This window comes from Xiphophorus couchianus, chromosome 19 (assembly GCF_001444195.1).
Source record: "Xiphophorus couchianus chromosome 19, X_couchianus-1.0, whole genome shotgun sequence".
Lineage (NCBI taxonomy): Eukaryota > Metazoa > Chordata > Actinopteri > Cyprinodontiformes > Poeciliidae > Xiphophorus > Xiphophorus couchianus.
The window spans coordinates 2,454,656-2,479,969 of NC_040246.1; the positions used below are offsets into that span (position 1 = coordinate 2,454,656).

Here is a 25,314-nt window from a genome sequence, read left to right on the forward strand (position 1 = left end):
TTCACTTTAAACAATAGGGCTAACCTTTCCAAACCCTCTCCAGGAAGTGCATTTAAATGCACTTCCAGGAGAAGTGCATTTAAATGCATTTTCAATAGACTCATTTTCATAGGAAATTAGTTTGAAAATGAATCTACCAAGAGCTTAGTTTCAACTCAAATTCAAACAGTTTTATTTTGGCTGAGGAATCTGTTATTCATTATGGTACCTTATTTTATCTGTGCCTCCACTGTTTCTCTGTAGCTTCGATGAGTTGTTTAACAATCTGGACGCTCGTTATGTGACCGTTACATTCAGATGCAGGGGGTTTATGGTTGCCTGACTGTCAGCGGTAATGATTGATGTTTCAAACAAACTGGTCTCTGCGGTGTTACCCACCCAGCAGTCTTTAAGTCAGAAACGACGGGGCTGCTGTCGGTTGCTGGAAGGTAACCGTGAGGGCTTTGATGAAGGATCGCTAAAGCGCAACGCAACATCTGTGTAAAATTTACCACAGATTGCTTTAATCATGTTGTGTTATCGCTGATCATCCTGTGCAGTTTATGTTTTTTGTGAATTACTGGCTTGGCAGGGGTGTACTTAGTTTTCATGGTTAAGGAGGCATTTCACTGTCAAAGTTAGACATTTTGGGATGGAACCCAAATGTCTAACTTTGTATTTCTGAATACAAATATATTTATTTGTATTTTACCAACAAATATGTTGTAATTTTCCTCTCAACTTAGAAAGTTTGCAATACATAAAAACTCAACTACTTCAAAAATTCAGTCTCTTATATTTTTCTTCTTCTGCGATTGTTATTTTTTCCACCTGTGCAATGTTATCCGAGCCGATGACACGGGTAGGTTATAGCAGACATTAGCCTATGAACAAAACAGGCCTTGAGTCTGAATAGCAGCCCACAAAACATTTGGTTTGAGGCAAACTACCTCAAAGTTTTCATGTGCCATTGTACACAAGTTATTTGCTGAAACAAACCTGATTGACTCGCAATTTACTGTGTACTGTGTCAGCTGGAGCTAACATTATTAGCAGCAACTAACGCAAAACCAAAAGAACATGGAAGATAAATGACTGAATGTTAGACCGTCACAATCACAAATTTCAGCGGATGATTAATTGTCCCAGAAATGATTGCAATAAACCCTAACGTTTTAGAGACTGTTTTTAAGTAACATATTGAGAATGGAATAATAATACAATTTTGTCCTCTTAAAGATGAATAAACTTTAGTTTTGTAAAAACACATTACACTTGTACTGGAAGATATTTTAAATATCCAAAAATAAACAGGAATAAAATGAAACGATAAATAAAATAGAAGTAAGAAAACACATGCAACTGAAACTATAAATAAAATGGATTATGAAGTTTCTGTAATCAAAATAGCCCTTCGAAAAATATTAATCAGAAAGGAAGTTATTGAGCTTATTTTAAATCATCATAAAATGAACTGATTTATTGCGACAAGCTCAATGGATGTTTCAAGTGACAATGAAGCATCTAAGAGTCTTTGTAAAATTTGAGAAAATGTTTTCATGCCAAGGCTTTTCATAAACAGCTTGACTTAGAAACTAGAACTTTATTTCAATGACGTCCAGGTGAAATTGAAACGGCTGACTGTTACTTATGATGGCACCTAGCTTATGCCATCGACCTAGAATGTATTGCAGTGTGAACAACATGGCGACATCCTTGAGACAATACTTTACTTAAATTTATAACAACTAAACCGCCGACAGTATTTTTGCTTTGTTGTTCTTACAACAGAATTAAATATTTCTCAAATAAAAGTTTTTGTTACAGGTAATTGTGAATTCCTTTAACACCTCACTACTATTAAAAATGGCTAACTTTGCGTGTTTCTACAGTAATAACTTCCACACGAAAGAGTGTTGTCAATAACCACCTAGCACTTAGACATAGTGCATTCACAGGTCAGAAAAGATTGTCAATAACTTGAGTTGTTGCAGTGCAGAAGCAGTAGGAAGTAGCTTCATGTTATTAAATGCGAGCAAAAATGTCAAACCACATAATATGACAAAAGAAAGTAATGAAATAACGTCACATTAACTTGATGTCTAAGTGTTTGTAAGGGAAGGCTTGGCATTATGAAGTTGATATAGAATACGCATGTTTGTGTTCAATTGCTCACTGTATTTGAGCATGGCAGCAGTTTAGCTTGTTTTAAGGATTGGCTTGTAAGGGAATGTTGACATTTATGACTTTGACCAAAGTTCTGATAATACTAGAGTCCCCGCCTCCTCACGTGCGGTGTCAGCTTGCATCAGCTGTTTTGACCCAGATGGGGTATTTTCCATGTTTTTGTTTGCTACTGATTGGACTGGATTAGTTTATTTAACATCTTAGGCCACAAATGCTTCCTCTGAAACTTGTATAAATATCTTTAAGCCTGTACTCTCGTAGCAATATGTAGGAGTAATGGATCACGCATTAACAGCACCTGGTGAATATGTAACGTTGGCGGTGTTTCTTCAGGTCACTGCTGTGTACAGAGGAAATACTCTGTGTGCACAATTCAGCCTGGTTTTTTCCGAGTCTCTCTCTTTCTTGGCTGTTTTTAGAAAGCTTGTGTCTGGTGCTTCCTCTGCTTGCTAATGCTGCTGCTTTAATTTATATGGGAAATACAACTCATTTGGAGAGGAAAATGAAAATATGGTCTTTGTGAGATGCTTTTTCACTCACATTCTTTTTAAATTACCATAAAAATTAAAAAAAAGTTTTACATTTGGGAGAAAACAATGCTGTCAGTGTTTCCAGTCCAGGTATTGTCCAGTTGCAAGGTGGTCATAGTGCCATTAAAGCAAAAACATTTTCAAGATCCCTTGATTGGTACTGATTTTTTTTTCATTGGCATGTCAATTTTGTTTCTTTTTTCTCTTCAGTTATTAGATCAATAAATATCTTCCTATTTCTGTCTGTAAACTCATCCACCAATAATGTGCACTTTGAACATCAGATAAAGGTTACGGTCATTTGCTTTTATGCATAGTTAAGGGTCACCATGGAGTATCTTTATTTCCTTTTGGATTCAAAATGACTTCCTCTAATTAAATAATGGTGATAAATATAGCTACTAAATGTGCAATAGTTTTTAAATCAATTGAAATCAACCCAGATTTCCTTAATTTTGGGAAATTGGCAATCAGCCAATACACATATGAAAAACTGTTTTTATCCACTCCCAGGAGGGCTAGAAGGCGAGCCACCGTTCCCTTTGCTCCGCTGTGTGATACTGACTTCACTTTCACAAGGTTCTTTTTTTCCCCAAGATCTTCTGCTTCCTATCATAACTGCGTCTCTATTGCAAACTTTGTTGATATTTTCCTAATTTACTCGATAAGTCATTAAAAAACATCCCACATTAACAACATCAACATCAGGTTGTTGATCGCATGACTTGTGATGCGTAAAAAGTATTTCCATTTCAGTTTTACAAAATACAGCAGTGTTAATACGTCTGAAAAAGCACCTCACACCCAGCGCAAAAAATTGTTACTGTGAAACGTGAGTTATTATCGAAATTGTCATGTTTCCATTACTAACATTTATGTTTGTAATTCCAATTTGTGCCCTTATACGGTCAATGGGAACACGGCTAATAGAAAGGATTAAAGAAAAGGATATCTGTTTCCATTCAACCAGCAAAGAAAGGAAGATCCATCTGGTTGGGTACGGCACTGAGGCATGGATCACACAATTACCTTTTGGCTCCATGAAGATATTTTCCCACGGCTGCCACATGAGTTAGTCCCTATTGTATTTCCAGCAGCAGCTTCCAATAAATAGAAAGGAGAATTGATGGAGTCGGACGCTGGGAGCACTACATCAAACTGCTCCTGGCTAACCGTTGCTTTTAGTCCCCTACTTCTCCGAACGGCACAACGGCGGTGTTTACACCTTCTTCTAGTGATTAAAACTCCTCTCCATTTGAGGTCTCCTCTGGCAAGATTCTTTGGATCTATTGGGTGAAAACAAGGATTAGAAATCTTGAAGGTCACTTGTTGACATCCTGTGTGGGGAAGCATCACAGATCGTGATTGATTTTAGTCTGTGAATCATAACCGGGGTACGCCTGTCGGGAGACGATTCAGTGACAAATGATTTGTGAGGATTCTACCCTGGATGCTTAAATGTGGCCTCTGCTGCTAACTTTAAGTGAAGAGTTAAATGGTGTGCTAGCTGGTCAAGTTGCTCGTTGTCTGGACATAATTACCACACCTAGAGAGAGACAGTATGGATGGAACAAAACATTAATGTGCAACTGTAAGATCTGGTCCATATGTTTTATTCGTTTTTCTGCCAGTCTTTAGCTTAGGAAATAAGGGTCACTGTGTCATTCTGAGGGCAGAGAACAGGCTCACCCTGTAATTATTTAGTGGTGGACAGGGAGCTTGTCAGCAGGTCAAACAGTGGCTAACACTCCTATTCCCTCCATTTCCTTCCTCTGTAGCATTCCATCCATCTACACTGTGGCCTTATCACTTGCTCTCTTGTAGTTGAGGATTTAGCTTGGCCTGGTTCAAAGAATAGATGTTCTACCCGGCCTGGGTCAGTACGATAGGTATTAGAACGAAGAATAGGAAATTATTACATTTAATTAAAAGCACTGTCTATTTGAGGTGATTCTGATACGTCATCTTAAGCCAAAATATTGAATAAACTTGGTCCAAATGGATAAATTGTGCAGAAGTTTTACACCTTTCGTCATTCTGTTCTACATAGAGCGATACAAATTAAACAAGATTCGATTAGCTGATTGGGTACAACCTGGAGTCAACTGTATAAGACATGCTGCTTGTAGTTTATCAACAGCAGTTTTAAAACGACTGTTTTAAATTAAATAAATCCACGTATCTAAAATTAAGGCCTTATAATGACTTAATTTCAATTCAGAAAAGTAAGTTGGCCTTAAATACAATGATCACTGGTCTTAAACTTTGTCTTGGCAGGACAGCTTAATTGTATTTTCTACGTATTCTCTTTCCATCAGCTGGAGTCACACAGACATCTTCATTGCATTCTGTTACGCAATGCTAATACCCTTGCTAGCTAGCTCGCTAACTTTTTGCGTTTGTCATGGGTAAATGCATATCGCCGGTTGACTGGATGAAGTTTGTATATATCATTTGAAATACAGATATTAAATTCAATTGATAACCGTTGTAGAAAGATTGTATAAAGTTTTATTTTTGAGTTGCTCAAATAGCGTAGCGTTGAACTGCTGAGGGTGTCTGCTGAAACCTGCAGACACACTATGATTATTTAATCGATTATTCTGATGATTAGTCCAATAATCGGATAAATAAAATAGCACTTTCTGCAGATTTTTCATTTAACCACTTAAACTTATTTTCTACATTAAAAATATGCCAAAAATGCAAATAAACAATTCAGTACATTTGTCTAAATAAGAAAATAAACATTTTATTGCCTAATATGTCGTAAGATAGCAAAGGATGCATCTGCAGCTAAATAAATAAACTTTTAAGTATTTATTTTTTCCTGCTGCACTTAACATCAGTAAAGTGTAGTGCTAATCTGACAATTTCAATAAACCAATTAATAACTGGATCACAAAAACTCCTTAATAGGTGAATTTTACAGAATTTGAATCAGGTGAAAATCAAACTATGGCACTTGAAGAGTTCTGTGTAGAACATACTCAAAGGCAAAGAAGGTTGTTTTTTAATCTAAAATACAAAATATATTTTTTGTTCAGCTTTGGCTTAATTGCTTGCCTGACTTTTTATTTTATTTCAGCAAATGGCCTTTTTTGAGCCGCAATGTAGTTACCAATTAATTCATTACTAAATTACTTGATGATTATTTCAATAATTGATTAATCGCAGTCGCCTCAGCCCTAACATCTTGATGTACCATAATCAACCCATATCTACATTTTACAATTAATAATACTAACATCTTTTCCCTCACGTGTTTATCTGGCCTTCAGAGGGTGCGATTGTTTCCGTTAGCATTGAGCCGGTTGAACCAGCCTGCAGATGCACTCTGTACCTGACAGAAGTGATTCAGTCTGCTTTGCAGAGTGCGGCGAAAAGTGTGCTGATCATCAAAGCAGAGCGCGAGTGTGCTGAGCCTGGAGCTCAGTGATCGGCTGCTGATGACTTCCAATTATTTCCTCACAGTCTGCAATAAATGGTGAGATGTTATAATTTAGCATTTTTCTACTGATTAGTTTACAGCGGGGAAAATAAGCATTTAAACTGGGAATCCTTCATGTTTCCCACTTGAGTACACCTCAGCTATGAAAGACAGAATCTTAAAACAAAATCGGGAAATCAATCTAAAATAAATAATTAGCATTTTGTTGCATGAAATGAGTATCTAAGACGATACAAAAACAGAACTTAACATGTACAGTTGCAAAAATCAGACAAATTCCCCACTGCTTATTGGACTGTTGGTAAATTGAATGAAGAAGGTTCCAGAATGCGAAGATATTTAGGCTTTAAAAATGGCTTTGAATTGCATAACACCGACACCGCATGATCTCCTTACATGCATTAGCATAAATGCATTATGTTTGTAGAAATGTCTTCAAATGCCTAAAAAGATGTCTTTGCTCGCGCCCACATATTAGAATGCATTTTCAAATATTCGTTGTATAAACATTCAATAAGATGCAAAGGAAGAATTAATTTAACTGGCACAGTGCCTGCATGGCAGATCTATTCCTGAGCAAGCGTTCAGTTATTTTGGCATCTAGTCATGCCGCTATTGCCATTTCTTTCTACACTGTCAGAACAAATGTGGCACTTTTTGATTTTATTCAGATTATTTCAATATTGGGGATCTCACTGTGTTAAAAAAAACCCCCAAAAAACGACCCAAATATTTGAAGTCTAGCTTTAGCAGCAAATGCTTTTGTTTCACAGTAATATCCGTTTACTTCTCATGAAGACATCATGTCATCTCTGGGGTATTGAATGGCCTCAATTTAGGTCGGTCTTCCCCCGAGTGTCGATGTGTATGACTGTAATTAATTTTGTGGTTTGATGCCACCCAGAACATTTCATTTTGAGGAGTGACTTTGCTAATTGAGTGAGCCATTGGATCACTCATGTCTGTACCCAGAATCTCAATACTGGACTATTTATAAGTCAGTATAGAGCAGTGTCGTTTTTGTGTATCTGCTTCCCTAATTCGTCATGTTTTGTCACCATAGACTTATCGAACCAAAACCACATTGTTCTTTCTAGATCTGCAGCTAATGATTTTGCTTGCTGACTAATTTGTGAATATTTTTCAAAGTAGCTGATTAGTCAATGGTTATTTTTAATCAACTTCTGCTTCGTGTGGGTGCATCCTCTGTTACTAAATATGTTTGTCAGGTCAAAAAAATCCCCTGCTAAGAATAGCTGTTTAGTGCTGGATAATTCAGGTTTGACCAGTTTGATTCTAACATTTTAAATTAGAGCTCTTTTGGGTCGGTCCAGACTTTTTAACCTTTTTAATTCAAGTTCTGAATCACATGGCAACTTTATTAGGGTCTTAATCACACATTAGGGTTGCTGTAAACAGCATTAACATGAGTAACTGGAATGGTATGTACTTAGCTGCTCTTATTCATTAGCTTTTGTTTCGTAAAACTCCTGAAACATGACTGAAACTTGAGGGTAAACCATCTTACTAGTGTTTTGAGATGGTCATCGGAAACTAAGTTTTATTTCTATGCCTGTCGCAGTAAGCAATAAAGCAATTATTATTATTATCGCAGGATTAATTAAAACAAATTCAGGAATTTCCATTTGCATGATTTTATGCTTTTTCTTTTTTTTTCCTTTCCCTCTTTTTACCAAAAGCTGGATGTCAAAAGCAGTCTGACGCTTTGGTCTGAGCTAGACCCTGTTCTTGAAGGACAATTTTGTTTACAGAGATTTCATAATTCATTTTATTTATTGTTTTGTTTATTTATTTTGGTTATTTAAATTGACTTGCAGTTCCACTGATAAATGTTCATTAGAGTTTGAAGTTTATTGATATTCGATCTTGCCATTATCATTATATTACTTCAAAATGGTTTCAAAACGACAATATTATCATTTAACCCAAAAACTGGTGGGGAAATTTATCGTCCTGCAAAATGTATTATTGTGACAGACCTAGTTATTTCATGTCACAATAAACAGATTTTGTTTTGGGAATGTGACTGCTGAGCACCGCTCCACAACCCGGCGCCAAGTTCTCCGTCTTGGTTTTGTTCCATTTTCCACCCCTTCTGAGGACACTTCCCAGAGGAGACATCCGTTGATCAGTTTTGGTTTGATGCATTTTTAGCGCAACAGGCACAAGCCATGTTTATAGCAAGGAATAACTTACTGCTCCTGTCAAATTAAGCTGCTGTCCATGCGGGTTGTCACCTTTTTTTCACCCATCCACAGCTGGAACACACTGTGATATGAGATGCTTTATTAGTTTTTGGTCCCAAATGGTGGGATTCTCATTACCCTTTCCCTTATGTGTCCCTTGTTAGCTTTGTGAAGCCGACATTCAACATATCCCCCTTACCCACCTCCAGCTCTTCCTTCTTCTACATTACAAAACTCAAATCACACAGGGCGTCCAGACAAATTGGAGCTCCACAGTACCGGCAACATCCAGGGTCAGTCTACCCTATGATTTGAGGATGTACAATATTACTGTTGATCTTTAGGCTATAAACACACACACAGAACAAAATTTCCTGAATTTCCAAAATGGGATAAACGGTATCGGCTGGCAAAAGCGGTGGGACAAGTGGCAAAAGGAGATTGTTGGAATGTTTTGTCTTGAACTGCCCCTCTTTCTCTCACGCTCACTCCCACTTTTAGCCTCTTACTCCCTCCTTACTTTGAAGCCCAACTGCTTTACTCATCCCTGTGATCCTTCTGCGGGGATTAATCAGTTTTCCTGGAGAGATTATTCAAATACTATTACATCTGCAGCCTACTGCACCACAGCCCTCCCTCCTTCGCTCCTTCCTTCCTGGCACATCACAGACGAACGGGAGTCGACAACAGTCTTACTCCAGCTATTTTATTTGTATATTCTGTTAGTTCTCTTTCTCTGTGTTTCTCTCTCTCTTTTTAAGTATGGTAATAATTTTCTGGTTTCAAAAAGCATTGCACAAGGTGAGACTTAGGACTTTCCACCTTCTCCCGTTTACTCTGGAGTTGTGTATGTTCCCATGATTACAGAGTGGGTATAAATGGTTCTTATGTAATTGTTCTCATTAGTGGTAAATGTGGAGAAGCCAAGGGTTCTCACAGCACCAGCGTACTGGAGCTCTGACAGATCCAGCAGGGTACCGATCCCTGCCTTTACCTCCCCACACGACCGCTTGACTCCAGCCCGGTGCCTTTTAACCTTTCTATTAGCCCTTTGTTGTATTTTACTTTTCAAGTTTTAAAATGTGACTTTTGATGCTTGAGATCATTTATTTTGGGAAACAAACTCCAACCGATTGTCCCAAATTTACAATGGTCACAATGAGACTGAAAACACAATTTTAAACAGACACGTTTAAGCAATTCATTTTATAATAAGCAATTAAATGATTGATCTTGTGATGAATATTTTTGAAGGGCAATTTTGTTTAGAGACTTCATAATCCATTTTGTTTGTTGGGTTTGGTTGTGTTTTATTTTGGATATTTAAAGTGATTTAAAATTCCAATGTGGAGTTTTCTGCAGAAAATTAAAGTTCATTAGCGTTTGAGAGGGTGAACTTACATGCAATATGTTGCTTGAAAATGGTCTCAAAATAACAATATTATCATTTATCCCAGTCATTTCTGGGACAATTTATTGTCTGGCAAATTTATCATGACAGACCTATTGTCAGTGTTTGGTCTATTGTTGGGAACAAAACAATTTAGGACAGTTAAAAATAAAAAAGCATTTTGTCTTACGAAAATCTTCATAAATCTCCAACTTTTTCAAGTTTTACTCATAATTTCACCGACAAATTTGATGTACGCAAATGACAGACCAGCAGAAAGTAGAGCGTAATTTAAGTAGAAGAGCTGATGTATTTTCTGGACCAGCTATCGGAAAAACTGCTGCATACAAACTTATTCATAAACTTGACACATTTGAACTGTTTTTCTTTGAGAGAGAAGTCGATTGCGCATCATGTTATAGTTGACCAACCTCTCTATATTCTGTTGAAGCCGTTTTTATTTCGCTGCACTTGCTGATCGCTTTAGTGTCTGTTGAGTTCTCCTTGTGGTTTGTATCTTTTGCAACGCCACGACACTTCTCAGAAATGCTACTTAACACACAAGACGAGCTGATTTCTTGTATTTCTCCACTTCAAGCTGCAAATGGTCCGTGGAGGACGCATCAATGGTTGTTTCAGTGCTGTTTCTGTGTAGTGATAACAGAAACTACACAGTTTTTGTGTGGTATGGTACGTTTTTGGTTTGTGTATTTAATAACAGATCACAGTAGGTGAAAAAAAACTAAACATAACTACTTTTCTAGCTCTTGGTGGTTTCATTCATCAGTTTCCATTTTTGTAATCTGCATTTATTAACTACATCTTGCCTCATTTCTCTTCTCTTTATATTTGTATTGTGCTGATTTTCCTGCCATTTTGTTTTTCTTTTAAGCTCTCGCCTGCTTTCCCATTTTCATACACCATGTTGCTTTTCTTTTAGTTATTTAGGTAATCAAGGAGCCAAATGTGCCAAACATGATTCACACCTGCTATTGTGCAGCACTAACACACACTATACTCCACTTCTTTGTGGCTTGTGCTTTTGGTTTTCTATTCATTTAACAAAAACACTATTTTCTGTCAGTCTTTCATATAAAATCCTGATAGAATGCAACAGCTTTTAACCATAAAACTGTACGTCATACTGGAAAATCCCTGGAGTAACGATAAAGGTGGGGTAAGTCACCACCTGACAGAGTGACACAGTAATGCTGATTTATTACACAATGCCATTGTTTGACATTAGATTGTGAACATATGTTGCACCTTGTTGACCTCCTGGTTTGTTTTCACAGTTGAATCCCCGACTCTTTAGTGTTGACACAGATGTCAGATTCAGTCGTTGCTAAGCACTATGGACCAAAACTGTATATGCCTGTGTATAATATTTAGTAGAAAAATAGTAATGCAAAGCTATTCAACTCCCTTTGTAATTATTGTAGAACAGATTTTTTTAATTTTTTGACTTTCCTCCCCTAGCCTGTGTATTTATATACTGTGTTGTTATGGTTACATCCTCTAAAAAGCTCATGTTTTTTTCAAGTGAAGAAAAAGAATCACTCAATAGAACGACACCCTATTGGGGCCGTTGTAGATCGGGGAGAGGGGAAAAAAGAACTACATATCCGCCCAAAAACTCATGAAATTTCTGAATAATCTCTTTTTTTTTTCTAAAGAAAAACCAAGGAAAGTTCTGAGCTCCACCTACCTTTAAAAAAAAAAGAACTCAGAAATTTCCATGTATTTATTTATTTTATTATTATTATAGAAAATGTGTGAGATTAATCTCAAAATCTCTGAGACCAGTCTTATTCTCATATGTTTTTAGATTTGGTATATTTAGGGTTTCATATCATTTATGTCACCCTAAAGTCAGTTTTAGAATTGATTAATATTGTACTGAAACAATTAATCGTGATTAGTTGCGATTAATTGATCATTTAAATAATCGTCAACTAATATAGTAATTGAATTAAGTGCTGAGCCTTTCACATGTTGTCAGAAATATTGTTGTAGCTGCAGATGCATCCTTTGCTACAATTGTTAAAGTGCACACTGAAGGAATTTTTGAATACATTTTAAGCAAAAAAATGCTTATTTTGTTATTCAAAAATGTTCTAAATTATTTGTTTTTATGCATTTCTTTACATGTAGCATTATATAAAATAAAAGAAAAATCTGCAGAATGTGCCAGTTTTTTAAAACTCATTAATTGACAGATTAATTAATTACTGAAATAGTCATTAGCAGTAGCCCTAGTTTTCTGTTTCTTTGTTAATTACGTGTTTACTATCTGGACTCACTGGAAGAAGAAATGCTGACTCAACATTTAAATATAGACTTTAAATACTTTTCAAGTTTATAATTCTCAATCATAGGATTCACTCTTGAGCTGCGTTTGTGTGTAAAACATTGAGCACTAGTGCAGTATGAAAGGTTCATTATCAGAGGCTTGAATTGAAGCCCTTTGTTGCGTTTCGCTCCTCGCTGTGTGTCAGAAGCTTCTGGCTCAGATCACTGGCGAATGTGGATCCTTTACGGCTCAGTGCTCACTTTGTGCCCTTACCCTCTTGACCTCTTTCATGGAACAGTAGGATCGTCGAGTTGGATTAAGAGTAGCAAGTCATAAAACTCTGCAGCCCGAGTCGGATTTTGCCCTTTCCAGACACGTAGCATTCTGATATCGCAAGGTGTATGCAAACGCATGTTGAGTTCTAGTTTCTTATTTGCATAGGCTAGGTCAAGCACCAGCGTTCTTCGCAGATCCATACTTTGCAAAAGAATGCGGTCTTTTCCCACGCACATGAACAAACAGCCTGTTTTCACCCAGATTCCCTCCCTATCTTTTATCTCTTTTGCAGACAGGATCCTTAGGAGTGTGTATGTGTGTGTGTGTGTGTGTAGGATGGAAACTGGCAGTAAGGTGCTAAGAAATCTGGAAGATGAGTTAGGTCAGTAGCTCTGTTTTACCACATCACAATTCTGGGGAATTAATAAGCAAATATGTTTGGGGTTTTTTCCATGTGTTTTAGTCTTTCTTTGACTGTCTGGTTGATTTCTCTTTTGTATTGTATTAATATTGGCTGATACCAATATAGAGCCGATACCATCTCGGCCAGAATCAGGCATATTTCTATTACTTATTTTGTAGTGTGGAATGTTAGAAAAGGCTTTACTCTGTTGGATTACTCTAACAGAGAGAAATAGTCAACAATAAGTATGAAAACAACTGACCCATTTATTATTAACCAATGGGTCAGCATGTGGGATACAAGCGCTGCTGGATGGAAAACCTGGACTGGACCACATCCTGGAGCGGAATGCTTCTATAGACATGCTTATATCAGAGATTTTAGATGAGGACTGATATAATACTCATTTTTTGACAGAAATCGGACTGGGACTCCTGTATTCTTTGAACGAGACATTAATTTTTAATCCATCAGAAAATGAAAGATTTACAAGAAAATATCTGTGAGTCAAAGCATATATTTCTAAGCCTTATTTGATCAAACAAAGTGTTTCAAAGTACATACTGCTGGTTAATTCGTTGTATGCTGGAAGTACTTCATTTTAATATTTTTAATCAATACGAGGGTGGAAAAATCACATTTTCGATATTTCACCTGCCAATTACTGAACAGTCGATTAGGGAAATATTCATGGTTTAGCATTGAGGCCACTGCTTATAGCTAACCCAAGTTTTGTATCTTTATAACTGAGTTAAAGCAACAATCAGTCAGAACATAATTTCCCAGAGCTTGCTCTGCGTAATATTTCTGTCATGATGGGTGATAGCCGGGTTACCCACATGCAAGAACACACCAAGAGAAGCGATATGAAACAACAATAATATTTATTTTGGTGAAAGGAAGAGGGGTCAGGGGAAATAGTTCTGGAACCTGGGACTGGAGGAAACTGGTCGTCAGACTGTATATGAGAAAAAGCGGAGTGAGACACGGGATGGGTCAAATGGAATAATTCTGAGAATCTTTCGTAGGACGCTTACTTGAATGCGGAGGTTAGTATTGTCAATGGTGGCGGCTGGAGAAGTGAGTTACCGTCGGAGAGCGAGCAGGTAAGCCTTGCAGCTGGAGAGCAGAGTGGGCTGACTTCCGAGCGGGGCTTCGACAGTTAGCTCCCGGAACATGAAACGCTGGCAGGCTCAGTCGGTGGCGAGGCACAGAGGATCCACGGGGAGGGACCAGGGAGGTAAGTGCACGGAGGAAGGCAACCGATTGGTAATACCAATGGCGTCGTGAGGAACACAAGGAAATCCAGGGGGGAGCGCTTGTCCACATCCAGGAGTCACAGGGCGATCACAAGGAAATCTGACGGGGAGAACACAAGGAGCGATCAGAACACAGGGAGCGATCATAGAAGGCTTCTTCCTAAGAAAAACGTCTACCAGTGAAGGCAAACACTCAGGCACTGGAGTGTCAGCTAGGCTGTCCTTATGAAGCACCTCCGCAGCTCTTGAAAATTAGACACAGGTGCGTCTACAGGTTGGCCGCCACACTTCTCCAGGGGCTCCGCTCACTGGTGACATCTGATGGCTGTTAAAGGAAACGCAGCTTCCCAGAAAAAACCCAGGACAGAAGAGGAAAAGAAAACAAAATAAAACAGGAAAAAGAACCCCAACCTAACAATTTCATTTGGTTTTCAGATGACTCCGAGTGTTTTCGTGTCTTCATGGTAACAGATGCATTAATTTTGTTGAGCCAGAGACTCAACGCAGACAGATCTGTTTTCCTCCAGTCCGCAGTGTGGAATCATGCAGTCTGTCACAGGCACTGCAGTGAGCCCAAACATGATATGACCTAAATAAATGAGTTTAATAGAGGAGAGCAGGAGTGAGCCATGGAGCAATATTTATCCCCCTTGTGTGTCGTCTTGTTTTCAAACGCAATACCCGTCTGCAGACTACCACTTTTCCAATATGCTCATTGAAGGTTAAGTGTTTGTATGACACTTGGAGCTGTACTTTCACTCCATTTTTCCTTCTAAGCACCTGCTTTGGTGTCCATTTTCCTGCCTAAGTTTCGGGTTCATGCTTAGAACATTTTCGCTTTTGTCATGTTGCCACTTCAAATTTTTATGTACTTTGGGGGGATTTTGTTTGTTATACCAACACAAAGTATACATACTATGGTGAAAAAATTGGAATATATAGTTGACCTCTTTTTTGTTTTTGTTTTTCCAAATTAAAATTAGAAAACGTGTTGTGCATTTATATTAGCTGCCCTAAGTCAACTTCTCTGTCCTGGCAGAAGAAAAGCTTCCCCACTCTGTGAACTACTGACACCACATTTCACACCATTTCTGTTTTTGTTTTTCTAAAATGACCTCTTATAAATCCTTTCTAAAGGCCAAAGTTGTGGAATGAACTGCTAATAGACAAATCTATTAATTTTTGCAGTTCCTATAGTTACCATAGGTTACCTTGTGTGTCGTTTTAGACGGTTGGCCATATTTTGGTCGGTTGCAGTTGTGCCAAATTCTCTCCGTTTTGTGATGATGGATTGAACAGCCCTCTCAGATGTTTGAAATTGTGTTGTTTTTTAAAAAAATATCCAAACATTGCTTTTAACTTCTCCACAACCTCATCCCTTATCTATCTGCTGTATTGTTTGGTTTCTAAGTGGTCCAAGAAGGGAGCCTTGAGGAACCACATAGTTAATTTTTTTTTACTGTTTTTAAAGAAGAAAAATAAACTTTTATGAGCTTTACATCTTGTTATAATGTTATTCTCATTAAATACACATGTGGAGTGTGGGTTTGATTTCTTTTTTTGTTTTTCTTATGCATGTTTGAGAACTCCTTGAACCCCCTTCAGACTAGCCATCAGCAATTAGCAAACACCTGGTGGAACTGCACATCTGCTGATCTCATTGTGTGAAATATTTCTCAGTCCAGTGCTCCAACAAACTTAGTAGAGGAATCTTGATGTGATGACATGCTGAAGGCAAAGCGTTGGAAAGAGCGGGAACTTCTTAAAGAGACAGAGGCCCAATTTGAAGGCATTAAATTGCGAAGTCAAATTTCTTTTAAGTCATGTTTAATATAAACAACATTTCTTTCTAACAACTAAAAGTGACATAACTAATTGATTGTGTTCTAAAATGATACAATTAGATTAGGAAACACATAATATCGGCGCTAGATGCGACTAGATGTTCAGAAAAAGTTTCAACTAGAATAATTTCACAAAATCAAAATTTTTGCTTCACAGGACAAAAAGTAACCTTGATAGTCAGAAAACAATATTTATGAAACAAATATGCTTTTATAAAATTAGGAGCGCTTCAGTAGTACACTTACTACTTTAACTCATAGTAGTTAATAGTTTTTTCCCCCCTTCCTCCCAATGCCTCCTGGGTGTTATCACAAAATCTTAGATTACACATTTCAAATGAATTAACTGCGTTGCATTTGACTCAAGTTGTACGTGAATCATGCGTGTGACTCACTTACAGAGCAACTCTGACTCTGCGTTCTCTGTCACAACTACTCTCTTCCTGTCACAACAAGAGGTTTTATGGCGTTGAGGTGTGCTTTGGCGTGATCGAACCCGGAAAGCTTTGTTTGTGTCCTGCCTGCAGAACTGGAGCCTGGCATGGACAGATAAGAAGAAAACCTCAACCTGAAGCTCACTGTCTGCTCCCAGTCACTGCAGGACACATTTCATTATGCAAGCAGTCAACCCGAGTGTGTGTGGGTGCAGGTGTAATTCTGCTGCTTATTCTTGCTGGTGTGTGCTCGTGGACGGTCGGCTCTCCTGGATTACAGACCTTAAATCCCGACAGATCCTCATCAGTTCAGAAGTCAGCGGGTACAACTCATTAGTCCAGCAGTTTGCTGTACTCGTGTGTTGGAAGGGGGATTTCACTGCCGAGTGACTTTTGGTCCCCCCAGTTTTCTCGTTGATCTGGGAGATTTGAGCCAGGCTTGATGGACGGACCTCTCACTTCTAATTTGGATCAACAACTTTTAATTGGGGCTCTGCTTTTCTTGTGTAACTTAATCCGTGCTCAAAGAAGAGAAGAACTCCACATGGCAGTACTGCCACTTTAATTAAATGTGCTAGTTTTTTTCCCCCCATTTATTTCCTTGTTTGAATCTTATTGAAGATCATGAAGTTATTCTCAGAGAACATTCCTTATTTTGTTTATTTATTCATGTAATTATGAAGTAGAACAAAATTAAGGATGCATTAATTTTTTTTTACACTCCATTGTTGAGCAGGAGAACTAACAAAGGTCAAAGTGAAACCAGGATGTGAGCTCACAAACTGTGTTCAGGTAGTAAATGTGCTCTGCTCTTCTCTGTAGGTGTATTATCTTCCAAATAAATGTGTTGACCTATTGACTTATATTTAAACTATTTTTTTAAACTGCTTCTTGAATCATATTTTCTGTATCTGCTGAAGTAAAGAGTAAACAGGGCTGCAGCTGATGCATGATTAATTTTAGTTGTCTGAATTCTTATCGTTTTTTCTCGATTACTTTGATAGTCAGAGATCTCGGTAAATAAAAACATGACTTTGAAAATATATTTTCTTCTCCTATTTGATAAGAACTGAAACTTAAGATCTGAAATACTGAGTTTGAACCTGAAGTATTTTTGTTCTTTTCTTGCTAGAGATCTTTCCCCTCCACCCCCAGTTTGAATAACCAAGACAAATTGTTTTAAACAGGCTTCACTTTGTAAAAAAAAGTATGCAAACTGCAGCTTACCTCAACTATTTGCTATGAAAAGACAGTTATTTGTTTTTTTTTAAGTCAGAAAAGTTATATCAAAGGCTGTGTTCAATAATTTGGTTCAAATAGTTTAGATTTTGAACTGTGTTAAACAAATATGTTTTACATTACCTAAAACATGGCATATAACCATTTATTTAATCTTATTATATAAATATTCCTGGAACTTGTCATGTATTTCACATGCGTCTGATATTTTATAGAATTTTACACACAAACCTGTTTTTGTTTCAGTATAAAGAATATGGAACCTTATTGAATTATTCTAAATAAATGTTCTGTTTGTTTATGGACTTTTGCTCTTGTCAGTCACATAATCTGTAGACCACTTTTAATAGATGGATTGGTTTCTGAATCGAATTGTGCCCCTAAAAAGCCAGCTTCTTTAAATGAATTCCCTTTCTGCCCTTCACAGGGAGCGCCGCGATGAATAAGCTACGGCAGAGCTTCCGGCGCAAGAAAGACATCTATGTGCCGGAGTCGAGCCGGCCTCACCAGTGGCAGACGGATGAGGAGGCGGTCCGCAGCGGCAGATGCAGCTTCGCAGTCAAGGTGACTACTACCCCGTTTTGTAGCCGGAGTACAAACATGCCTGAAATCACTTATTTTACAAACACAACTTGGCTGACCTTAAACTGTGAAAGAACCGAACCTCAGAACTTCTCCTCGGTATCGGACTCCGCTGCGATTAATCAAAAGCTCTCGGAGGACGTGAGCGCAACTTTAATCTGTTAAATCAGCTCTGTTAAAGATGAACACAATGCTTCCTGATCTTTACAGCTTTCTATCATAACTTGAATGAAGGTACACTACGATATAAAAATTACATTTGATCAATATTGGCAACAGCGGAAGGCCGGTCTGTGCGAAAAAGGGGATAGTCCATGTAGCAGCACTCTGACCTGCTCTTCTGCAATTGATGAAGTGGAGAGTTGGTCTTATTTTGGCAACACAGTCTTCCACTTTTGCAAACAGAAGTGCAACGGTACGCTTCCTCTCATCACATGGGGCCGAATGGTCACCTCATCCCAAGAAAAGGGAGAACTGAAGACCTGGGTTTTGTGAGAAGGAAGTTTTTGTTTTTTTCCTCACACAAAACTGACATTTGTAGTTCTTTATTTGATGGAGATCTCCCCGTTTTACTGCAGGGTTGAATTAATGATGAAATCTAAGGCTTTAAGGTTACAGTAAGACAATGTAGAGATTTGTGTAACCGCAAATTTGCATTTAGATTGTTTAAATCAGACATGCTGAGTCGGTTCCTTTTTTTTTTTTTTTTTTTTTTTTTTTGAGGTTCAGCAAAATTGTGGTAATTAAATCTGGCTTCAGCAGCCACAAGATTCTACGTATATTTTCAGCTTTAAAATCAAGGATTCATTCTTTCCCACAAAGTACATAAGGCAGGATTTATCCATGAGCAATTAGTGATGCACCAATCACGCTTCTCCAGGCCGATATTTGCAGTTTTACTTAACTGGACACAGAAAATGTTTGCAAGTCCTTTGATAAAGGTAATAGTTTTAAATCCAACAGAAAACAAAAAATAATTGCAACATTATCACAAGTTCTGCGTCGTAGAATGCATCTCAACATCCAATCCTTGTTTAATTTGTGGATTGTTTTCAGTTATTAACAATCTTGAACAGACATTATACAGTGCAGTTTTCTGGTTTAGTTGAGACGCTTACATAAATAGAAAAGATTAAACAAGAACATTTCCTTTCCTCTGCTCTTCCTCTCATTACGGGACAATGCAACCTACCATGCTGCTCCTCTGTGTCCCTCCTCCCCTTCCTGTTTCCAGACTCCCTCTCTAGGTGCCTCAGAACGAGGCGAGTTGTGTGCAAGTTGTTGCTGTGAAATTATCACCAACATTGGTGCAACTATCACCAATGTTGTGTAGCACACTGAGAGCAGGAGAGGATGGATGACTGCATGTAATTTTATTTAGGGGTAAAGGATTACGGAGACAAATTCATTCCACCTTTTTAATAACTGTATTAGTAAAAAGGTTAAAAGTATGTTTAGCTTTATTTTTAACAAATTTGAACTTCTTTCGAGTGGGTCTGTTTCATAAAATCCCTGAAAGTTGTGTAAAGCTCGTGATTTTAATAAGACAAAATGTGAAAAAGTTCAAGTATGAGTACTTCTATAAGGCACTGTGGTCCATTCTTTATGGTCCTTTTTAAGGTGTTGGTGGAATTATGGTAAAATCAAATTGGCGGAGTAATTTGCAGCAGCGCTCTGTGAAACATGTAAAACCAGAGTGTCCACGCATCCTTAAAAAGTTTTAAATTCAAGCATGTCTCAGATTCACTTGATAAAATGCATGTTGGATTTAAAGACATTAATTACAGGTCTTTAAATTCCAAATTTAGTCTCAATTTTTGTTTTTCCTTTGGGCTTTTCTGCTTCATTGCATTCTGTGACTCGAGGCAGTTGAGGCTGCTAGTAACTAGCTAGTAATGTACCCTCGCTAGCTTGCTAGCGTTTTTATGTCCATCATGGGAAAGTGCAAATATATTGCCAATTTGTTGTGTTTTGTACATTTCTTCCGCAACAGAAGATAACGTTCTTAAAAAATCTTGAAAGTGTAGAATTATGTAAATGTAACTTTTTTGAGCTTTACATTCTGTTATAATATTTCCTCATCAAAAACATACCTGAAATGTTGCTTTGATTCTTTCATGCATCCCCAAGGCAACCATTCAGCTGTGCAAAGCGCCTTGGTGGACCTAGTGTTGCCTTCGAGGACAAAGCTCCTCGTCGAATTTCCAAGCTTCCGCCTCACAGAGCAGCTTTCTCCCACCCCTTCAGACTAGCCAGCAGCAATTAGCAAACACCTGATGGTACTGTGCATTTGCTGAGCTCATCTACTAGTGCAACACTGTTAAAAACCTTGTTATAGAGTTAATAGAGGAGCCATGCTGTGATGATTTCCTAAAGTCGGAGTTCAGAAAGAGCAGAAGCTTCTTAAAGAGACAGAGGCCTAATTTCAAGGCTTTAAATTAGGAAGTCAAAATGTGTTTTTAGTCATATTTGATGAATACAGCATTTTTATAACAAGTGAAGATTACATAGTTTCTTGATTGTGCTATATCAAATAACTGTGGCTTTAAAATACACAATGCTGCCCCTTTAAATTAAAAGAAAGCCCGAGAAAATTCTGTTTATGCCATTTAATATTTTTAAAAACCCTAATATACGGCGTAGCATTTACTGCGACTCCTTGAGCCGTCTCTGTGTTTTCTCATATCCTCTCCTCTCTCATCTCCCGGCTGATCCAAGTTTGGAGACACTACAGTGCTTTCATGGTCCCGGCTACCCACGGCCACCTCCTCGCATCAGCATTGTCCCAACATCCTACGTTTGTAGTCTGCATCCGCGTAGATCCAATGCATGTATAAAGGCACACGCGTGTTCTAATACGCTTGACAGGGTGACTCACAGCTGTTACGTCACATTCTTAAAATAGCAGAGCCAGAGGGTGGGGTGACAGGCATGGGGCAGCGACACTTGCTTTGTGTGTGTATGAGTGTGTGTGTGTGTGTGTGTGTGTGTGTGTGTAAGGAAAGGGTAAGGACTTCCTCTCTTGCCCAGCACGTACAATAGCTTCTGAAGAGGTCAGGGTTGTGAGTGGAGAGACACATAATGATGCTGTTTGGAGTCCAGGAGGAAGGAGGGAGAGAGAAGGAGAGATATTCAGGCTAGAGGCAATATTTGTTCTGTGTTCAGTTGCACTTTAACCCAGATTTGTGAATACATATGCATATACTGTTGACAGAAACACAAAGGCTCTCCTGCTTAGTCTTCATCTCATGGCGTTGTTTTTGCACACTTGTCTCCAATGCATGCAATTAGAAGGGGCCTTTTACGTTTTAGTGTGTGTGAATGCACAAATACTGTGTTACTTTCAATTCTGTGTAAAACTCAGCTCATGTGCGAAAGCTTCAGTGTCACTAGAGATGGGTTTATTATATTTGAAGCAACCCTCTTGGGTATCATGAGTCTGGGAGTGAAATATAGCTTTATGACTTGCCACATCATGCCTGAAGGATTATAGGATGACCAAAATCCTTTGGAAAGGTTTGCAAGCATTACTCTTGTGGGGGTTTTTTAATGAGCTTCTGTGGTCACACAGTCCAGAATTACTAAAAAAAAAAGTTTGTTGCAATAGATTTTCACTCCGTTTTTGAGATTTCGGAGAAATCGGACTCTGATTTTTTTTCAGTTTGGTCAACTAGCCAATCAAAAATAAACATCAATGAACACAACTCTTGTCCCTATATTAAGAAACAATCCCTATATTAAGAAAAATACTTGAGACCATTTTTGGTACAATGGAAACAATTTTGGAAGGTAAGAAGTTCTATCTAGTCAAGATCAAAATCTATAATTAAGTAGAGAGTTGTGAGAAAACTGTGGACTTGGTCTGAAAATTTTAACTAGGAATGCAAACAATTAATTGACTTACAATTCATTGTCAATTAATAGTTTATTAGCTTAAAGTAGGTGGTAATTAACTAAGAACATTCGCTTAGAGATCTTCTTTTAGTGTTGTAGTTTGGCCGCCATGCAGCAGAGGGCATCCCTGGTCATCCTTAAGCAGAGCCAATTAATTGAGAAACAAAGATGGCGGGGGCATCCCAGAACAGGAAAGGGAAACAGTCCAAACAGATTCCGGTGTGGGATGCAAAATGCTCTTTATGTGGTTCTGCTTTGAAATGTAAACACTCGACTAGTTTCTTAAATTTAGTTTCAACTTAATAGCTCTCATTCAGCTGAGCCGCATGACGGAGCAACGTCAACTTCTCATTGAAAAGTGACTGTGAATGCGAGGATGGTGTGACGGCAGAAATGGAAAGGGCAACGCAGAAAAATTATAACACAATTGACAAAGACATGTTGCCAATAAGCACGGTTGATTTTGTTCCTCTTTTATTATGTTTTACAAATATGGTTCAACAATTTTTGTTTATTCAGTCAGTATTTAATACAGCAAACACAAAATAACGTTAACATTTTTGTATTTTATTTAACGTATTATGAAAAATGTAGCCCTTTATATTATGAAATGATGATCGGTCCACTTGATGCAAGAGTAAAAATGGCTGCTTATCAATTAATCGTTACAGTCTATCAATAAGATCAATCAGCTTTAATTTAACTCATTAATTGATAACTTGCATTCCTAATTTGAACATATCTAAACATTGATTATTTGGAAATTTCATTATCTTGGGGAACATTTGACCCAAATAAGATTTCTGAAATAATCATATTTTTACCATTTACTGCCTCCCTTATGTACACTAGTTTATGAATCTGAAAGAAAAAGCTGAAAATGATGGCACCAATGCATCTGAGCGAGAGCATAGAATGACTAATAGACAACGCCTCAGTCAATCTGCTTTAACACATCAACAAAACGGTCTAATCTTTTCACAATCTGGTTTGGTCTTACTGCCCACTCTGATGTCAGACTTATGGTATTAAGTTTTCTTGGAAATACACCTGAGACTGCTGTTTGGCAATGCAATATGGATTAACTGTGGTTATTGCTAAACACAGTTGTAATCGTCAAGTATGTTTCTTTTTATTTATTTTTAGAATAATAGTAAATCCGTTTATAAAAGCCGTTTCCTCCAATAATCTAAAAACATAAGTAATTGACTGCTCATAAGTGGGAAAATAATTTCTCAATTCTGCTTTTGCAATCCTTCATTTTCTTGAAGCGAAATCTGACCTGCCAAAACATTCACACCAGCCCTGTGTAGTCCGCTTCAATCGGACTCTAGTCCGTTTGCCTGGAAAGTTTGGGGAGGCGTGAATCCGCAATCGCAAAAAAATCGAGGGTGGAATAAAAACTGATAAGCCTAGCGCTAACTGGTCTTTTACCAAAGACAAAGAGAAATCCTACAACTGCTAAAAGCTGACAACACTCCATTTTTGTTCACATTTCATGAAGAAGGAAGTTGATATTAGTTTTGTTTTGCTGTCGTTTCCTTCAGTAGTTCTTGGTGAGGCGCCACCACAGGCGAAGAGGGAAACGTGTTTTTCAATTAGTTTGGTTTGTTTGACGCAATGCGCTGTGAACGCGAACCACAGCAGCGGAAAAGGTTACAAATGTTGCAATGGTGGTCCTCAATAGTAAGGAGTCTACCGAACAATCAGGTGGGAAAATTGGCCACAAAAGTCAAGTTGACTGGTGCATCACTTCGTTCACTTTTCTCAAGAAACTTTAGAGGTTAGTCAATTTCTAAATGTAATAAATTAGAGATCAAGTGAAGGAGCGATCAAGCCTCAAAGTGGTGGGTTGTTGGATTTCTTATTTTTTAATCAGCAGCACAAGGGTGGAATATAAAAATGAATGTTCGTCACTAATAGAAAAGGTTGTTACAGTCCGAGTGAGCCTCTTTCCATCTCTTTCTGCAGTACTTGGGACATGTGGAAGTGGAGGAATCGAGAGGCATGCACATCTGCGAGGACGCGGTGAAGCGGCTTAAGACGGTAGGTATTACAACACGACCTCTCTGTACCTCCAGGAATGTGGCTACTAAATACCAGATATTCCACCTTCTCTCTTTTACTCTCTCCTCAAACTATTTCAACCTTTTATGGCAGCTCTCTCTCTTTCTCTGTCTCTCTCTCTCTTATCAGTGTGTTTGTTCTTCCATTGTTTTATCTTGCTTAGTTTTTCCCCCTATTCTTAAGAGGTTGAATCAACTTCTCCACCCTTGCCGGCCGACCCTTAAGCGCTCCTCCTCCTCCCCTCGGCCTCTCGATACGCTCGGCCTCGGCCGGAGCAGCGAGGTCGGCGTGTACTTCCTGCTCCCGTAGGATCCGGCAGAGTTGCGCAAAAAAAGGGAACAAATTCCAGAGAGGAGGGGGAAGAGGGAAGCAATTTCTTTTGCATGTCGTCAGTTGTTTGCCAGAGCTCCACCCAGGTCATAAACTCCCAGCCGGTGGATGAGACTGATTCTCTGAAGTCAGGGCCAAACCTGAGTCGGCAGGTTTGGCGGAGCTCGCCGTCTCCCGTCGGGTCCCACCTAGACGCATTAATGGATTGTGTCTGAGTTTAAGCACCGGCCGGGAAAAAATTGTTCGCCAAATGTGCCGTCAAAGTTTCGGCTTTAGATTGAGCTCACTTCAGATAATGTATACCTGTCATCCAGTTTGCTCTCCATCAGTACAGACTTAATTTATCCTGCAGCTGCATGAAGAGTCTTTGAGTCCTGCTGCATTTTCTACTCAAATTGCTGAAGACTTACTTGATCCTTGACTCTTTTGCTAGTGTAATTACGCTGAAGAGCATGTTCATTCAGCAAACTGCCAAACACCAAACATTCTTAGTCTATTCAAATGAAATAGATGCTAGTTAAACATGCATGTAAAAGCGACCTTTATTAATATTTAAGCACCATTCTCCTTAAACTAAAGTTTCCCCTTTTAGTCAGCGCCTCAAACTCGACATCAGTGGCGTCGCTAGATCTATTTTAGGGGGGCTAAAACCCCTTAAATATTTTAAAGCCTTGCCAAATAATTTGATGTTTTTTTGTTGTTATTATTGGTTTCTTTTGTTTTTGGTTTTACAAATAATACAGATATGACCATTTAGTGAGTTTATATAATCACATAAAATATCAGTTTTAACTCAGATATGAGGCCGAATACTCCATGTAATGTTCTCAACTCCCACTAAATAACTTGGTGGTTTTTATTATTTACAAAAAAAAAAGCAACATAATGTCACCAGAATGAGTTTAAATAATTACATAGAATATCAATGTAACTCAAATATGATCATAAG

The 25,314-nt window shown here is 38.1% G+C and overlaps 1 protein-coding gene and 1 long non-coding RNA gene across 9 annotated transcripts in view; one reads left to right on the forward strand and one right to left on the reverse strand.

Annotated features, from left to right (window-relative positions):
- numb (NUMB endocytic adaptor protein) overlaps positions 1–25,314 on the forward strand; it is a 57,193-nt gene that overhangs the window by 15,791 nt on the left and 16,088 nt on the right. For 6 of the 7 annotated variants that reach the window (XM_028001315.1, XM_028001316.1, XM_028001310.1 and 3 more), the window contains exons 2-3: positions 17,920–18,056; positions 23,940–24,014. In XM_028001315.1, the coding sequence (XP_027857116.1) occupies positions 17,931–18,056; positions 23,940–24,014 (201 nt within the window). In that variant the 5' untranslated portion in view covers positions 17,920–17,930. Of the gene's footprint in view, positions 1–17,912; positions 18,057–23,939; positions 24,015–25,314 lie in introns of all 7 variants that reach the window. The other variant, XM_028001311.1, reaches the window with a different exon arrangement.
- On the reverse strand, positions 13,584–14,391 carry LOC114134642 (uncharacterized). 2 transcript variants are annotated; one of them, XR_003593427.1, is made up of 3 exons: positions 14,153–14,391; positions 13,754–14,075; positions 13,584–13,674 (listed from the first exon to the last, which is right to left on the reverse strand). It is a non-coding gene; the product is annotated as an uncharacterized LOC114134642 (long non-coding RNA). The 2 variants fall into 2 exon arrangements; XR_003593426.1 differs by having other exon boundaries at positions 13,584–14,075.